The 16,742-nt window shown below is 34.9% G+C and overlaps 1 protein-coding gene across 3 annotated transcripts in view; it reads right to left on the reverse strand.

The window, feature by feature from the left end:
- Positions 1 to 257: 257 nt before the first annotated feature.
- Positions 258 to 16,742, reverse strand: part of LOC100718035 (liver carboxylesterase-like) — a 47,841-nt gene continuing 31,356 nt past the window's right edge. For all 3 annotated transcript variants that reach the window (XM_063247333.1, XM_063247332.1, XM_063247334.1), the window contains 3 exons: positions 1,935 to 2,066; positions 949 to 1,021; positions 258 to 655 (listed from right to left, as the gene is read on the reverse strand). In XM_063247333.1, the coding sequence (XP_063103403.1) occupies positions 472 to 655; positions 949 to 1,021; positions 1,935 to 2,066 (389 nt within the window). In that variant the 3' untranslated portion in view covers positions 258 to 471. The remainder of the gene's footprint in view (positions 656 to 948; positions 1,022 to 1,934; positions 2,067 to 16,742) is intronic.

Consider the following 16,742-nt stretch of genomic DNA (forward strand, 5'->3'; position numbering starts at 1 on the left):
GGATTTTATGTTTAAATAGCCTATGCTTGGCTTTTGTCAATTTCATAAAAATTTTTAAAAGAATTCTCACAAGAATGGTGACAACAATTGCCTGTAGAAGTGCTGAACAGTGCTCATAATTTGTCTCTCATTCAATGGCTCATCTTTTTTTGGATTTCAGGGTGGTCATTCAACAAGTGACCACAGCATAGGTGTCTACTCCCCATGGTGCCTTTTATCACCTTGCTCTATATGAGGATAACTGATTCACCTCAAGCTCAACACACAGACACTCATTTTATTGTCAAAACTGATATTTGTCTTCAAATTTAGGCCATTGTACAAACATTCCCCATTCCTGAATTCTGCCTTCCATGAAACAAACACTTCTTCAGCCACTACAAACATATGCAAGCTTAGCTTACAAACTTCTGCCACAGGATACACCTATGTTAACAGTCTCAGGATCCTGAAACTGCCTGTGTCATCCCTTCAGAGCTCTGTGTGTCCTTGCTGGTGTGGATCCCCCACAGTCTTCTTGGCTAGAACCTCAGTGTAGAAAGCCACTTCTTTGTCTTTCAGTTTGTGGGCAGCCTGGGTGGTGGCACCAATCTGCAGGTATCCTTCCTTTTGGTCATACTCTGGCCAGTAAGGCAGACCTTCCCCATTGGGGTTCCTGGGAACAAAGAAAAATTCTTGAATCAACTGCATAGATGCTCCTTTGCTTTTGTGAGACTTTCAACTTCCCACTGGCTTACCTGTTCAAGAGAGGCATGTACCTCCAGAAATAGACACATGCCCATCTCCTTTAGCAGCTTTAGACTTTCACAGAAAGTCTCACTGTCACAGGGCTATGGTCTCAGGGTCTGGTGTTTGATGACTCCAATTGTAGAAAATACCCTATCCCAGCAGGTATGCCCAACCAGAGACCACCACCAATTCTTTTTCCAATTTTACCACCAGCCTCACCCAGTCCGAGCAAAGTTGGCCCAGAATTTCATCACCATTTTGCTAAGGTTGATCTCTTCTTCTGAGGCACCCTCTGTGGAGAAGTAGTAAAACAAACGAACAAACAAACAAAAATCCTTTTAATTGTTGGGCCACCAACAATTGCAGCACAGGAACTTGTTTAGAAATTCTGAGCCTTGACCTTTATTCCTTACATATTGTCTCAAACATTTGTATTTTAAGGGGTTTCTGGCTTTATGTGCACTTTAACTTGAGAATCATGAATAATAGGACCCATTCATGTACCTGAAGTCCATCCATATTCTGGCTGCCTTTGTCTTTTCTATCTATTTCTTATCCTCAAGATTTCAAAGCCACATACCTGTAGCTTATAAAACTTCTTGGCATTCTATAAATTTAACTTTCCTATCCACTTCTCTACTTCAAAGTATTAAAAATATCATATCTGCAAAGAACTTGAAGAACCACCTGAGTGAAAGATAACCAGAGTCACATGGATGTTCTGAACAGCCCTGAGAAAGATGGTCATAGGAAAACTGAAAGATTCACTACAGTGATGGAAAAAAAACTTCAAGAAACACTATATTATTAAATATATAAAGAATAAAATGCATGTTCTTGATTAATGAAATGAAAGACTGAAATAGACCATGGTATTTGACGCAAGGAGTATTTTACACTATTTCTTTATTCACATTAGACTCTATTGAGTAGAAAATCAAGCAATAGCATTTTTTGCCTTTAAACAAGGCCTTAGTCTCTTATGTCAGGCATATGGATTGTGAGGGTGACTACTGAGGCATAGGAGCACATCTTCTTTTATGCATGTCAGAGCAGAAGGTTATGTTCTGCCCAATGTACTTTATCCCTGTGTTACTTAATCAGTAATCTCAGAAAAGCAGAGAAGGAAAAACATGCTCAAGATCATCACACCAAGAATATTAGATCTCCTAACTCTAAATTTGTGGCCCAAAAAGAGTCATTACCTTTTACAAGTGGAGTCCCAAACACTGAGGAGACTTCATCTCCATGGTCTCCGATCACAGTCTTGGGTTTCAAGTCTGATGAAAAGATTGGTCGATATTGGAACTCATACATGTAGGTGGGGGCTCCAGCATCTGAAAAGACAAGGATCATATGCAATTTATGATACTATACCTAGTTAGATTGTTCAGTCTTTGATGGTTCAGGAAACACATAGTTATCATCTAAAGATAGAGAGTTTTAAAGAAGTTCCTTCATAGGCAGTTGTAGGGACACACAGATGTGTGAGGTAGAATGTGGATTTGAATCAGATGTTTTATTGAATGGAAGAATGAATGAATGCAATGTGTACAATGAGCACACTGCCTGAGTTTCTCTGATAACCCATAGGGCTCCTTCATGCCCAAAACTTCTACAATCTGATAAATGTCTTCACCTTATTTTGAACACTTGCAAGTTTTTTATGATCCATTCTGAGGGAAGTGAAGGAATCCACAGGCTTTCCAAAAAATGAGAAACCTTAAATGGAAATCTATACACATATGAAGTGTAACTTTTTGTTTTAGGAAACTACGAAACTCAAGATGTCATATCTTAGGTTTCTGACATATCTTGCTGATTTGTTGGGCCAGGGAATGTGAAGGCAGTAAGACAACAATGTGTTGATTGAAAATGAAAATAAAAGAAAAGCAAAACATGAAGAGAGTGTAAAAATGGTTCTGTATTCCCGTGCCTTTTTCTGTGTTACTACTAAAGAAAGTATATCCAAACCTCAAAATGCTACATTTTCTACTGACTAGATGAATAAAACCACCAGTTTTTATTAGGCTATGATTGTGATTCCCAGTTCTGTTGAGTCCGGCAGGTAGCCACAGCCATACTAATTAAAAAAATGTAAGACTCAGAGAAGAAAAGTCAAGTCCAAATCAGGCTGCTAGAGTTTTCTATTCTTCACATGAATACAGTAGGAAAAGGTAAAAATTCGGAAAAACTAAGAGCAAATCAATATGCTGAAACTTGCATTTGTTAATCAAACATTTCTGAAAGGAACTCAGAATCCAATTATAAAAGAAAGGATTCCAAATACCTGAACAGCAAACACCACGTCACCATGCAATCTTGGCACCTTGCTCAGAAGCTGGTAGGGCCCCGCCCAGCTGAGGCCCTTTGGTGCTCATGTGACATGAGTTGAAGACCTGAAAAGCATACTTCTTCTAGCTGTTCAGCCTTGGTATGCCATTCAGAACAACAACAGCCTTACACAGCTAGGGAGATTCAGAGCAATCATGTGGGTGTTCTGAAGGTCCACCGAAAATACTACCCCCATTTGAGGAGCCTTGGAGTGCCACTAGGGACTTCATATGTCCTGCATAAAGACCACCACTCAGCTGGGGAACTCTCTGCAGTATGGAAAGACATCCTATAACCAAGAAGCAACTGCATTCAGCTTCCCTCAAGGAATACAGGAAAGTGGCAAAATGGAATAGCAAAATGCAGCATCAAAACACCCAACTATCTGAAACAAGCCTAGGATACACTGACATAGAAGAAACTGTAAGCCATACATGTAAGTTTTTTGAAATGATAGCAACTAACAAAAAACAACAAATCTATGAAGCTGTACAGGAACTCAGATCAGAAATAATCTGCCAGGTAAAAGAAGAAATGATAAATGTAATTTTAAAATGCTAAATACAAACAAAAAAGACATAGTTAAAACAAATTGAGGGACACTGCCAAAAGGTTAACATCTTGAATAAACAATATAAGAAAAAAAAAGAATTCATGAACAGGTTCAAAGAGATATCCACAAAATCAAAGTTCCATCAAAAGCTGGCAAACCCACTTGAATGAAAGTTAATGTAGAGTTTCACACCTCAAAGACAAGATTGCAGCTAGTGAACAAGAAAGATGTTTTAAAAATAACAAAGAGTAAGGAAATAGCAGTATAACAGTTGCAACATGATTATATATATAATATTGATAGGGATAAATGAAAAAGAAAGTCACAACACAAATGATACTATAAATCTATGGAAGCAATAGCAAAAAATTCCCAAGTATGGAAAAGGAAACTGATATGTAGATAAGTGAAGAATATAGAACTCCAATTAACCATAACCAAGATAAAACTACAGCCAGACAACTAATAATCTAACATCCCAGAAGTTCAACATAAGAACAGAATATTAAAACTGTTGGAGAAAACAGACACATTATAAAAAGCCCATCTGAGTCACAGCAGACTTTTCAACACAATGAAATGAAGAAAAGCATGGAATGAAATATTTCAAATCCTAAAAGAAAACAACTTCCAAGTCAGATTACTGTACCCTACAAAACTGTTCTTCAAAATTGATGGAAAAATTAGATACTTCCACAACCAAGAATAGCTGAAGAACTTCATGACCACTAAAACAACACTGCAAAGAATACAGAAAGATATTCTAAATAGACATAAAAATAACTATGACTTCAAGAACATCACCAGAAAAATACCAATTAGTAAGGCAAAGAATTAAAGGAGAAAGGTAAAGAATCAATAGCAGATTTTTGTCACCTGACAAAATTAAGCCAGTATATTTCACTTATAACCATTAATGTAAACAGCCTCAATTCACTACTTAAAAGAAACAGACTGGCTGAATGGATGACGAAATAACACCTAACAATATGCTATATCCAAGAATCCCATCTAATTCAAAAGGGAATTTTTAGACTTAAAGTCAAAGGATGGAAAACAATATTTTATGCAACAGGAAGTCCTCCACCCCCCCAAAGCAAGGATAGGTAGTTATTCTATTTGCAAACAACGTGAATTTCCAATAAAGATGGGTCCAAAGAGACAAAGATGGTCACTACATACATTCAGGGTAAACATAAAGAGGAAAAGACAACAGTCCTAAATATATGTGTACCAAATATGAGAGCATGGAAATATATAAAACAAATATTAATAGAAATGAAAAATCAAAAGAGCAATAACACAGCTATAAAGTGAGATCTTAACACTCTATTGACACAGAGACAGATCAATGAGGCAATAAATCAGTAAAGAAATACTGAATAAACTTGTGAACAAATGGACTTAGAACACTTGTATAAAGTGTTCCATCCAACATCAGAATATACATTCATCTCAGCTTCACATGGAATAGTCTCTAAAATAAAACATATACTAGCCCATACTACATGTTTACATAAATGTAAAAGAGTAGAAAGTATCCCATACACATTATCTGACCATAGTGTCATGAAACTAGAAAATAATGACAAAAGAAACTCAAAAATTCCATAAGCATATGGAAATTAAATAATGCACTTATGAACAATCAAAGGGTCAAATAAGAAATTACAGAATAAATTAAACAATATCTACAAGCAAGCAAAAATACAAATACAATTTACTGAAACCTTTGGGATGAAATTGAAATCAGTTGTCAGAAGGAAATTTTTGCATTGAATTCCTACATCATGAAAACAGTACAAACACAACTAAAAAACCTGATGCTACATCTCAAACATCTAGAAAAAGAAGAGCAAGTCCAGCTCAAAGCCAAACATATTGAAGAAATTATAAAGATCCAAGCAGAAATCAATGCAATAAGGACTAACAAAACAATACAAAAATTATTGTCCAAGAGTTAATTCTTTGAAAGAATAAATAAAATTTAAAAAGCTACTAGCCACCATTATTTTAAAAAGAAAAGAAAAATCTCAAATGCATGCAATAAGGAATGAAAAGCGCAAAATCACCACAGACCCTGTGGAAATACAGAAGATCATCAATACCTACTTCAAAACCTTTACTCTCCTAGGTTTGTTAACACAGAAGAAATGGACAGATTCCTAGAAGCAAACAAATTACCAAAACTGGATCAAGAAGATGTAAAACTTGAATAAATTAACTTGAAATAATGAAAATCAAAATATAATTAGAGCTTTACCAACAAAGAAAATCTCAGGTGCTGATGGATTCACTGCAGAAATCTATCAGAAATTCAAAGAAAGCTTAATTCCAACATTCCTCAAACCCTTCAAATATCTTCAAAGAGAAGCAATTCTCCCTAACTCATTTCTGCAAGCAAGTATTACTCTAGTACCAAAACCAGAAAAAGACCCAACTGAAAAAGACAATCACAGGCCAATCTCTCTAATGAACATCAATGGAAAATTCCTCAATCAAATTCTAGCAAACAGAATGCAGCAAGTTTTCAAGAACATTATATATTATGACCAAGTGACATTCATACCAGGAATGCAGAAATGGTTCAACATATGCAATAATACCCCATATCAGTAATGCCAAAAATAAGAATCACATGATCATTTCAGTAGGTGTAAAAAAAGATTTTGATAAAGTCCTACACTCCTTCATGATAAGATCACTCAGGAAAAATGGAATAGATGGTCTTTACAACAATCTGATAAAAGCTTTCCATGAAAAACCAATAGCCAGCATCATATTAAATGGTCAAAACTGAATATTTTTACTCTAAAATCAGGAACAAGAAAAGAATGTTCAGTGTCATTACTTATTCAATGTAGTGCTGGGAACATTAGCCAGAGCAATAAGACAAGAGAGAGAAATTAAAGCAATAAGCACAGGAAAAAGAAACTAAACTATCACTTGTTGCATATGACATTATACCCTACATAGAACACCCCAAAATTCCATTAAAAGACTTCCTGATGTAATAACTGAATTAATTAATATAGCTGGATGCAAAATCATTACTCAAGAATCAGTAGCATTTCTGTACATAAACAACAAACTCACTGAGAGGGAAATAAGAGAAAAAACCTTGTACAATATAACCCAAAAATGAATTATTTGGAAATCAATCTAATAATGGAAGTAAAAGATCTATTCAGTAAAAATTACAACATTCTAACAAAAGAAATTGAAGAGGATCTCAGAAAATGGGTAGACATTCCCTGTTCATGGGTAGGAAGAGCAAAGACTGTGAAAATGGCCATTCTCCTAAAACTGTTAAACAGATTAATGAAAAGGAAAGCACAGAAGACCAAAAATCATGAGATACAGCAAAGTGGTTCTAAGACAAAACAGTACATCAATAACACATACACCTACAAGAAAGGTACTATAAGAAAAACCTGTAGCAATGCTCCATTGAGCTAGCAACATAACAAATCAACACCAAATTAACTAGTAGAAATGAAACAATAAAGATCCTAGGGCCAAGAATAAAAGTATATAAAAATGTATGAAAGATTAACAGTTGGAGTCTTCAAACATAAACAAAATTGATAAACATTTAGCTACCCTAATGACAAAAAGAACAGTGAAGCAATACAAAAATGAAAATATACATTATAATTGGCATTATAAAAATACAAGGACCAGTAATTTAGCTCAGCATCATCAGCACCTAGTTGGTAAGCATGATGCTGTGAGTTTCATCCCAGTTATGAAAAAAAAACCATCATGAAATTACTAATATCACATGCACACTAACTAAAAACCTACTGAACATGAATAAATTTCCAGTCTAATTAACACTAACTTAAACAAAAAATAGTCTGAATTGATTAATAACAAGGAAGGAAATATAATCAGTTATGAAAAATTACCAAAGAAAAATCCAGGGGCTGTTAACTAATGAATTTTGTCAAAATTTCAAGAACTAATGCCAGTTCTTCTCAGTTGCTTCCTCAAATGCAAATAAGAGGAATATTGAAAAGTATTTTATGCCACTGTTACACTCCTACTTACATAAGACAAGTGATTACAAAAAGAAAAACACAGTCCAATATTCTTCATGAATATAGATGTAAAAATCTTTAAAAATGCTAGGCAATTGAGTTCAAAAATAATCCACCAAAATTCATTAGAATTTGTCACTGGTGTGCAAAAATTGTGATACATTACTTTCCAAAATGAAAGACAAGTACATGGTCATCTCCTCTGATGCAGGAAAAGGAATAGAAGAAAATCCAGTGCTTTCATGTTTAGAAAAATATATGAAATTATATATAAAAAATGTGTCTCAGTACAAAAAAGGCAAAATCTGAAAAGCACTCTGATCATATTATTCTTTTTAAAAAATTTTATTTTAAAAAGAGTAAAATAAAAGAGGACAGAGAAAAGCAGATCAGAACAGAACAATGTAAGCAACACAGCACTTCATAACAAGACAACTGGATATTAACAGAACCTATCAAAATTGTCTCTTTCTCTGAAATAGTTGAGCATACCTTCTCACACAATAATATCAAACAAAACAAAATAGTGTAAAACCCTTCAAGAGAATGAAAGTATTAGAGGGCATTCAGAAACAACAGAAAATGAACAACAGCTACAATAATATATCATTTTCCATAAAAAATTGTTTATACTATTACACATATTAAAATCCATTAAGACAAAACATGATAGAACCAATGGAAATAGATGAACAAAAGCATAGTAGGACTTCAAAGTAAGATGATATTAAATCAGCAATGGCTGCCATAGTGTCTTGTTTTCCTCAAAATATCTGTTCATACAGTCACACTAATATGATCAAACAAAACAGAATAAAACCATTTCAAGTAATGAACAAAAACATTAAAGGCTTCAAAGCAATGTAATGGGGAATCATGATTACCATAAAATCTTATGTACTCTTATCACTTCTTACACTGAGACTATATGTTATCAATTAATTCTTTATATATTCTGGACAAAAGTCCTTGGTATGAGGGACTGTTCACTAACATTTTGTCCCAATTTGTGGGTTTTCTTTTCACTATGCTGGAGATTTTTTTTGACATGCAGAAACTCTTTAATAAGATGTGGTCCCAGTTATTGATTCCAGAAAGTATTTCCCTTGGGTATGATTCTTATTCATGAATTCTCTACCTACTCCTACGTCTTCAAGATTTTTACCTAATTTGTCTTCCAACAGATTTAGTATCTCTGTTTTAATATTTAGATCTTTGATCCATTTAGATTTCAGTTTAGTAAATGGTGATAGGCATGGGCCTAGTTTTAGTTTTCGGCATGTGGAGAGCCAGTTTTTCGAACACCGTTTATTAAAGAGAATATCATTCTTCCAGTGAACATGTTTGGCCCTTTTATCAAATGTAAGGTGGTTGAGTGTGTTTGTAGTTGTGGTTGTATCTTCTAATCTATTCCATTGATCTTCAGATCTGTCTTTATTCCAATATCATGTTGATTTCATTTCAGTAACTTTGTATTATAACTTCAAGTCAGAGATTGTGATGCCTCTTGCCTTGCCTTTGTTGCTTAGAATTGCCTTTGCTATTCTAGGTCCCTTATGTTTCCAGATGAATTCTAGAGATGATTTCTCTAGATCTATGAAATATGTAAGTGGATATTTTCATTGGGATTGCATTAAATCTGTATAACCATTTTAGGAGAATGTTCATTTTCACAATATTCATTCTTTCTATTCATGAACAAGGGATTCTCTCCATTTTCTGAGGTCTTCTTTGATTTCTTTTTTTCAGGGTATTATAATTTTCTACGAATAGATCTTTTTATTTCTTTCATTAGATGTATCCCTAAGTATTTCATTTTTTTGGCATAGTGGTCTGAAGGATGTAGCTTCTTTTATTTTTCTCTCAGTGATTTTGTCGTTAGTGTATAGGAATCTATTGATTTCTGAGTACTGACTTTGTATCCAGATACATTGCTGAATTTATTTATTATATTTAGGAGTCTTTCAATGGAGTTTTGTGAGTTTACTATGTAGAGTATCCTGTCATCTGCAAATAATGATAGTTTAACTTCATCTTTTCCAGTCTTTACACCTTTTATTTCTCTCTCTTTTCTAATTGCTCTGGCTAGTACTTCCAGTACTATGCTAAATAGGAGAGGGATAAGGGACATCCTTGTCTTGTCTTTAAGGTAAAGGCTTTCAGTTTTTGGCCATGTAATATGATGCTGGCTGTTGGTTTGTTTTAGATGGCCTTAGTTTGATTTGTTGTAGATGGTCATAGTGTATAATCTTCTTGATGATTTGCTGTATCTTGTTTGCCAATATTTTATTGAGAATTTTTCGACCTATGTTCATTAGAGATTGGCCTGTAATTCCCTTTTTTAGTTGGGTCTTTCTCAGGTTTTCATACTAGAATAATATTTGCTTCCAGAAATGACTTAGGAAGAATTGCTTCCCTTTTGCTTTCATTGAAGATTTTGAGGAGTGTCAGCATTAACTCTTCTTTGTATTTCTTGTACAATTCCACAGTGAATCCATCTGGGCTTGGAATCTCCTTTGTTGGTAATAACTTAATTACATTTTCAATTTCATTAATAGAAATTGAGTTATTCAGCAGTTTTATATCTTTGTGACCCAGCCTTGATAGTTCATAATTTTCTAGGAAGCTGTCCATTTCTTCTGTGTTATTGAACCTATGAGAGTAAAGGTTTTTGAAATAGGTGTTGCTGATCTGTATTTCCACAGAGTCTGTAATGATTTCACATTTTTCATTTCTTATTGCATGAATTTGAGTTTTTTCCTTCCTTTTTAAAATAAGGTTGATTAGGGGCTTATCAATTTTGTTTATTCTTTCAAAGATTCATTTATGCTTTGGATTGTTTTCTTAGTCTCTATCACTCTATGTCTGCTCTGATTTTTTACAATTTCCTCCATATTTTCGCTTCAGACTTGACTTCCTCTTATTTTTCTAGATGTTTGAGGTGTTGCATAAAATTCTGTGTTCATTCTCTTTTCCTGATATGTTCACTCATTGCAATAAATTTTCCTCTGAGGACTGCTTCCATTGAAACCCACAGATTTTTTTAAGTTGCATTTGTAGTTTTCTTTGCTTGTAGATTTTGTTTAATTACTTCTTTAATTTCCTCTTTACCCAATGATTACTCAAGAGTGTGCTATTCAACTTTCATGTGTATGTGGTTTCTTTTATCATTACCATCTAGTTTCATGGTGCTATGATTCAATAACATGCATGGGATAATTTCAATTCTTTTTCATTTACTTAAATGTGTTCAGTGGGCTAATATATGGACTATATTAGAGAATGCTCCACGTACTGCTGAGAATGTATATTTGATGTTGCTGGATGAAACACTCTATATACATCTATCAAGTCCATTTGTTTACAGGGGTGATACAGTTCTGTTATTTCTTTGCTGATTTTCTGTCTGGTTGATCTTTCCGTTGGTGTCAGTGGTGTGTTAAGGTCTCCTGTTATAATTGTGTTATTGCTAATTTGATTTTTCATTTCTATTAATACTTGTTTTGTATAACTGGGTGCTCTGGAATTTGGTGTATATACATTTAAGATTGTTATCTCTTCTTCTTGAAGTTTTCCCCTAGCTAGTGTGTAGTGAGCTTCTTTATCTCTTTGGATCATACTTGGTTTGAAGTTCACAATGTCTGCAAACAGAATAGCTATCTCCACTTTTGGGGGAATAGGGTTTCCTATTGCATGAAGTATTGTTTTCTATCCTTTGACTTTCAGTGTATGAGTTTCATTTTGGATTAGATGGGTTTCTTGTAGACAGCATATGGTTGGATGTTGTTCCTTGATCCACTCTGACACTCTTTTTTCTTTTAATTGGTGAATTGAGACCATTTACATTCATGGTTATAACAGTTGTATGTTGGTTTATTGTTGACATGTTATCTTTGTGTTGTTGTGTTATTACCTTTCCATTCTGTTTAGTTGTCTACCTTGCTTAGTGGTTTTTTCCTATGTCTCTCTAGAATGCCTTTCAGTATTCTTTGCAGGGTTGCTTAGGTGATCATGAAGTTCTTCAACTGTTTTTGTCATGGAAGTATCTTATTTCTCCATCCATTTTGAAGGACAGTTTGGAGGGCACATCAGTCTGTGTTGTAAGTCATCTTACTTTAGGTTCTGAAATACTTCACTCCCTGATCTTCTTGACTTCACTGTTTGTGTTGAGAAGTCTGCTGTGATTCTGGTAGGTTTTCCTTTGTAGGTGATCTGCTTTTTCTCTCTTACAGCTTTTAATATTCTGTTCTTATGTTGGATTTCTGGGATGGTGATTATCATATGTCTGGGTGTGGTTTTATGGTGGTTATGGGTATTTGGAGTTCTATATGCTTCACTAATCCATGTGTCAGTTTCCATCCTCATGTTTGGGAAATTTTCAGCTATTACTTCTGTAAATAGCCTGTTGATATGATTTGTGCTGCCCTCTTCTTTTTCATTTATTCCTTTCAATTTTATGTTGTTTTTCTTTACATCATCTTGCAGCTATTGAATTGTTCTTTAATATGATTCCTTGTTATTTTGCAAAGATCTTTCATTTTCTATTCACTAGCCACAATCTTGTCTTCCAGGTCTGAAATTATATCTTCATTTTCTTTGAGTTGGTTTTGATTAATTTCAATGGAATTTTTTATTTCCTGTATATCTCTTTGAATCTTCTTCATGTATTCTGTTTATTTCTTATATTCTTCATGCAGGGATTCTATCTTTTTGCATTGTTCCTCTAATTTTTTAACTGTGTCTTCTTTAGATGTGTTCAGCATTTCTTTCTTACTTTTGTCATTTCTTCTTTTACCTGGGAGATTATTTCTAATTTGAGTTCCTTTATATCTTCCTGGAGTTGCTTCTTTATTTCAATTGCTATCATTTCAGGCATTTCAGGTGTATGGCTTATAATTTTTCTTTGTACATGGCTGCTAGGCTTTCTTGGGATGGGCTGGAGGTTTGAAATTGCATTTTGGTCTTTTACTTGGCATTTTTCTATATTTTTGTATTTTGAACAATGTTCAAAAGCTACCCTTGGCGTGTTGGAAATCAACTCTATGCCCTTGGCTCTTAAACTGAATGGAAGTTGCTGAGTATGGCCCAATCAGGTGTGCAGGCTCTCCCCTGCCACCTCTGGTGTTCCAGGAAACTCGGCATGCTCCTAACTCTTGGGATTGATGTCCAAAACTCTCCACAGGCCAGCACCAGTGCCCTGGAACACATCTAGGCTGGCCTCAAATCTTTAGATTGTAAGAAGGTCGCTGGGTGTGGTCCTGTCAGAACAGCGAAATCTCCTGGGTTCAGTGAAGTGTTTCAGGAAGGTGGGTGGCACCTAAACACTGGGAGTGATGGTCTTAAACTCACCCCAGGCCAGTGCCACATGTTGAAACACAACTCACGTGGCCTCAGCTGCCCAGATTGGTTATTCTATAAGGTCAAAACATTGAAAGCCTTTCTCATAGAGTCTGCAAGAAGGCAAAAGTGGTTGTTCTGACCACCTCTGCAGTGGAAGTCTTTTTCAAAACATTTAGGCAAAAAAAAAATTTAAGATGATCTAATAGAAAAGCTGAAGCTGTCACATTTTCCTGATGTCATACTAACTAAAGCTACAAAACCCTATTAACTTCACTACAATTGGTTAGAACAAATAAATGAACATAATAAAGCTGAAGGATGCACAATGAACATGCAAAACACAGTAGTTTTTTTATGTTCTAACCATAAATTATCTAAAAATCAAATCGAGGAAGCAATCCCACTTACAATACATACAGAATAAAAATAACTAGGAATAAATTTAATGCAGATGGTGTGATAGCTGTACCCTGAAAAATGTAAAATATTAATGAAAGGTACTAATGAACACAAACAGGTGAGAAAATATCCTAGGCACATGGATTGAAAAAAATTAATATTCTTCCATAGTATCCACAACAATCTGCTAGTTATATGAAACTCTTCTGTGAACTCCAAAATTTTCATTTAAGTAAGTATAAAATAATCCTCAAGATCATATGAAATTAAAAAATCTCAAGTCACCAAGTCAATCATGAATATAAAGGAGAAAGTTGGTGGTTTGCATACTGCCTGATTTCCAACAAACAATACACAATAATAGGAATTAAAACTGCATGGTATAGACTATAGACACAACACACACAGACACATGAAGAAACACACACACACACACACACACACACACACACACACACACACATTTCCCAAAGGATATGATTCAGATCCTAGAAAGCTATCTAGGTATAGATGGTCAAATGATTTTTGAGAAAAATTCTAAAAAATTCACTTTCTTCAAAAAGTCATTCAGGAAAAACTGGGTTCTTACGTGCATAAAGATGAAACTTGACTATTATGTAGTAACATATAAAATCAAATAAATAGGAAATAAATATTGATGTATATAGTCAGAAACTCAAAAATAATCACACAGGAGATCCAGTAAAGATGGTGGATAGATAAGAGAAGATTACAGAGGCTCCCTGAGATAGTCAACTTAGATGCCAAAATAACACAGTATGGGAAGTCCTGGACACAGGGAGATGGGTCCTCTTTACCCAGGAAGAAACTAAGGTGAGAAAAACCAATCAAATATGCATTTCCAGTGCTACTATTGGAATAGCTAAAGGTTCGGTGCTCCTGCTGCAGTGCTCAAACTCACAAGAGTGTGACTTATTGAGCTGCCTGAATTCATGCCATTTTGATTCACTGGAACTGCAGTTGCACCAAGGTTTTATGGTGGTTATGGGTGCAGTTGCACCAAGGTTGACTGGACAACATCTTGGAACCGAGAAGGAATGGCAAGAATAAGAAACAGCAGTGACTTCAGTCTGTTGTTTCCTTCTCAGACAGGATGAGTGGGGTGTGCTTGCCCTGGGTCATGCTTTTGGCTGAGACCCAATAAGTTGTGCCAAACCAATTCCCTATATGCAGAGCACCCTAACACATTGAAGGATACAGCAGGTTGACTGACCCAGAGGGGAGGCCAGCATACGCCACCCCTGTATGCATGTCAAGAGCACACTGGAGTAGGCAGGTTCACCTACCCAGAGCAGTTCAGAAGAACCATAACCAACAAAGAAAGAGTCTAGGGCCTCCTCTATACATTTGTATTGAAGAAATAAAAAAAATATGAGAAGAAGAAGCATCAAGAAAAAATATCCAGCCCCCAAACCTGAGAATATTGAATCAGGAAAGATAAATACAAAGGAGATTGAGGATAGCAAACATGAAATATCACACACGGCATCAGTGTACATAAAACAGGACCTCATAGACAAGTTCAAAAGTGAAATATTTAACCAAGTAAAGCAAAAAAATAGATTAATAAAAGAAATGCTAAGCACCTCTCAAGAAGACACAGATGGAAGAATGGAGGAACACAAAAAAAGGAGAAAATCGTTTGATGAAGAATATAAAGAAAACATAGAATACATGAAGCAGGTTCAAAGAGATGACCAGGAAATTTAAAATTCCACTGAAAGGTGGCAAAGTTGCTTGAAAGAAACTAGGGATAGATTATCCAAACTGGAGGACAGGTTTGCAATACGGGATCATGAAAGGAAAAATTTCTGAAAAATAACAAAGAAACAATCAGTAAAAAATACAAAGACTAGAAGACATCAAGAGGATCTGTAACTTAAGAATAAAGAATGTGAATGAAGAAGCAGGGGTACAAACAAATGAACTACAAAGTTTGTTCACAGAAATAATTAAGGAAAACTTCCCAAACATAGGAAAAGGAAATGATATTCAAATGTATGAAGCATACAGAACTCCAGCCACCTACAACCAAAACGGAGATACACCCAGGCATATAATAATCAAGATCCCAGAGATTCAATATAAGAACAGAATATTAAAAACTGTCAGAGAAAAGAAACAGATTACTTATAAAGGAAAACTCATCAAAATCACAGCAGACTTCTTGACACAGATCATAAAATCAAGAAGAGCTTGGAATGAAGTATTCCAAGTCCTGAAAGAAAATAAACTCCAACCCAGATTGACGTACCCTGAAAAACTGTCTCTAGAAATTAATGGAGAAACAAGATGCTTCCAAGACAAAGAGGAAATGGGGGAATTCGTGACCACCAATCCAACTCTACAGAGAATATGAAGGACACTCTAAAGAGAAAAAAGTACCAAGATTCCAGGAACCGTGGCAGAGAGGGCTCAATGAACGGAGCAGAAAGTGGAATGAAGAAGAAATGCAGACAACTAGTGGCAGAAAAAGAGCACAACAGAAAAGATGCAGAGAAGGTTGGATATAATCGCTAATGTAGATAACCTTGATAAACTAAATAAAAAAGAAAGAGAAGTTACAGGTAAAGTAGGTCAGGAGGTAGGGTCCAACAAAATGCTCTTTAATGGAAATATAATTAACCCGAAAAAGGATATATGGACTGAAAATCAAATATACAAAAACAGTGCTCTATGTGACAGGGAACCAGAGAGTAATAGGGGTAACTAGACCAGTATTTGTGGATAGGTTGGAAAGACAGGCTTTAATAGGTAAAGGAATACAACTAGAGATCAAGTCCAAGGTTGTTGGTGAAGTCCAAAAATGCACAGTGCACTTTGGGGGAGTGAAAAGGGTGAAATAGTCTTAAAAAAGATGGCAGAAGATATTATTAATAGTGTATCAGGAATTGAAACCCACATTACTTTCACCATTCTATTTAGGTAAAATTTATTATGTCCCAATTTGTCTTTTTGCACTAGATCTGAGGGCACAGACAGCTATCCCCAAAATATCAGGATACGGCACAGTAATCATCTTTAATTTCCTGTTAACTTAATCTGGGGCCCTGTATAACTTGTACTATTTTATCATGACTCATCTTAGTTAAATTTGGTTTATTTTATTGCTGTTTGGTATCAACAGATTTTACTTAAAACTGTTATGAATGATAGTATCAAGTCTGAGAGTATAAGTAACTTTACTGAAGATGACCAGATTCACTACGATACCCATTCTGGTTTGATTACTACCTGTTTTTGTAGTTTTACACTATCTACAAAATCGTGTTTTTATTAATACTGTTATGTGATACTATTTTCAATTATACTTAGTCTGATGA

This window comes from Cavia porcellus, unplaced genomic scaffold, assembly GCF_034190915.1.
Source record: "Cavia porcellus strain 051 isolate PalLab524CR breed Dunkin Hartley unplaced genomic scaffold, mCavPor4.1 scaffold_4, whole genome shotgun sequence".
NCBI lineage: Eukaryota > Metazoa > Chordata > Mammalia > Rodentia > Caviidae > Cavia > Cavia porcellus.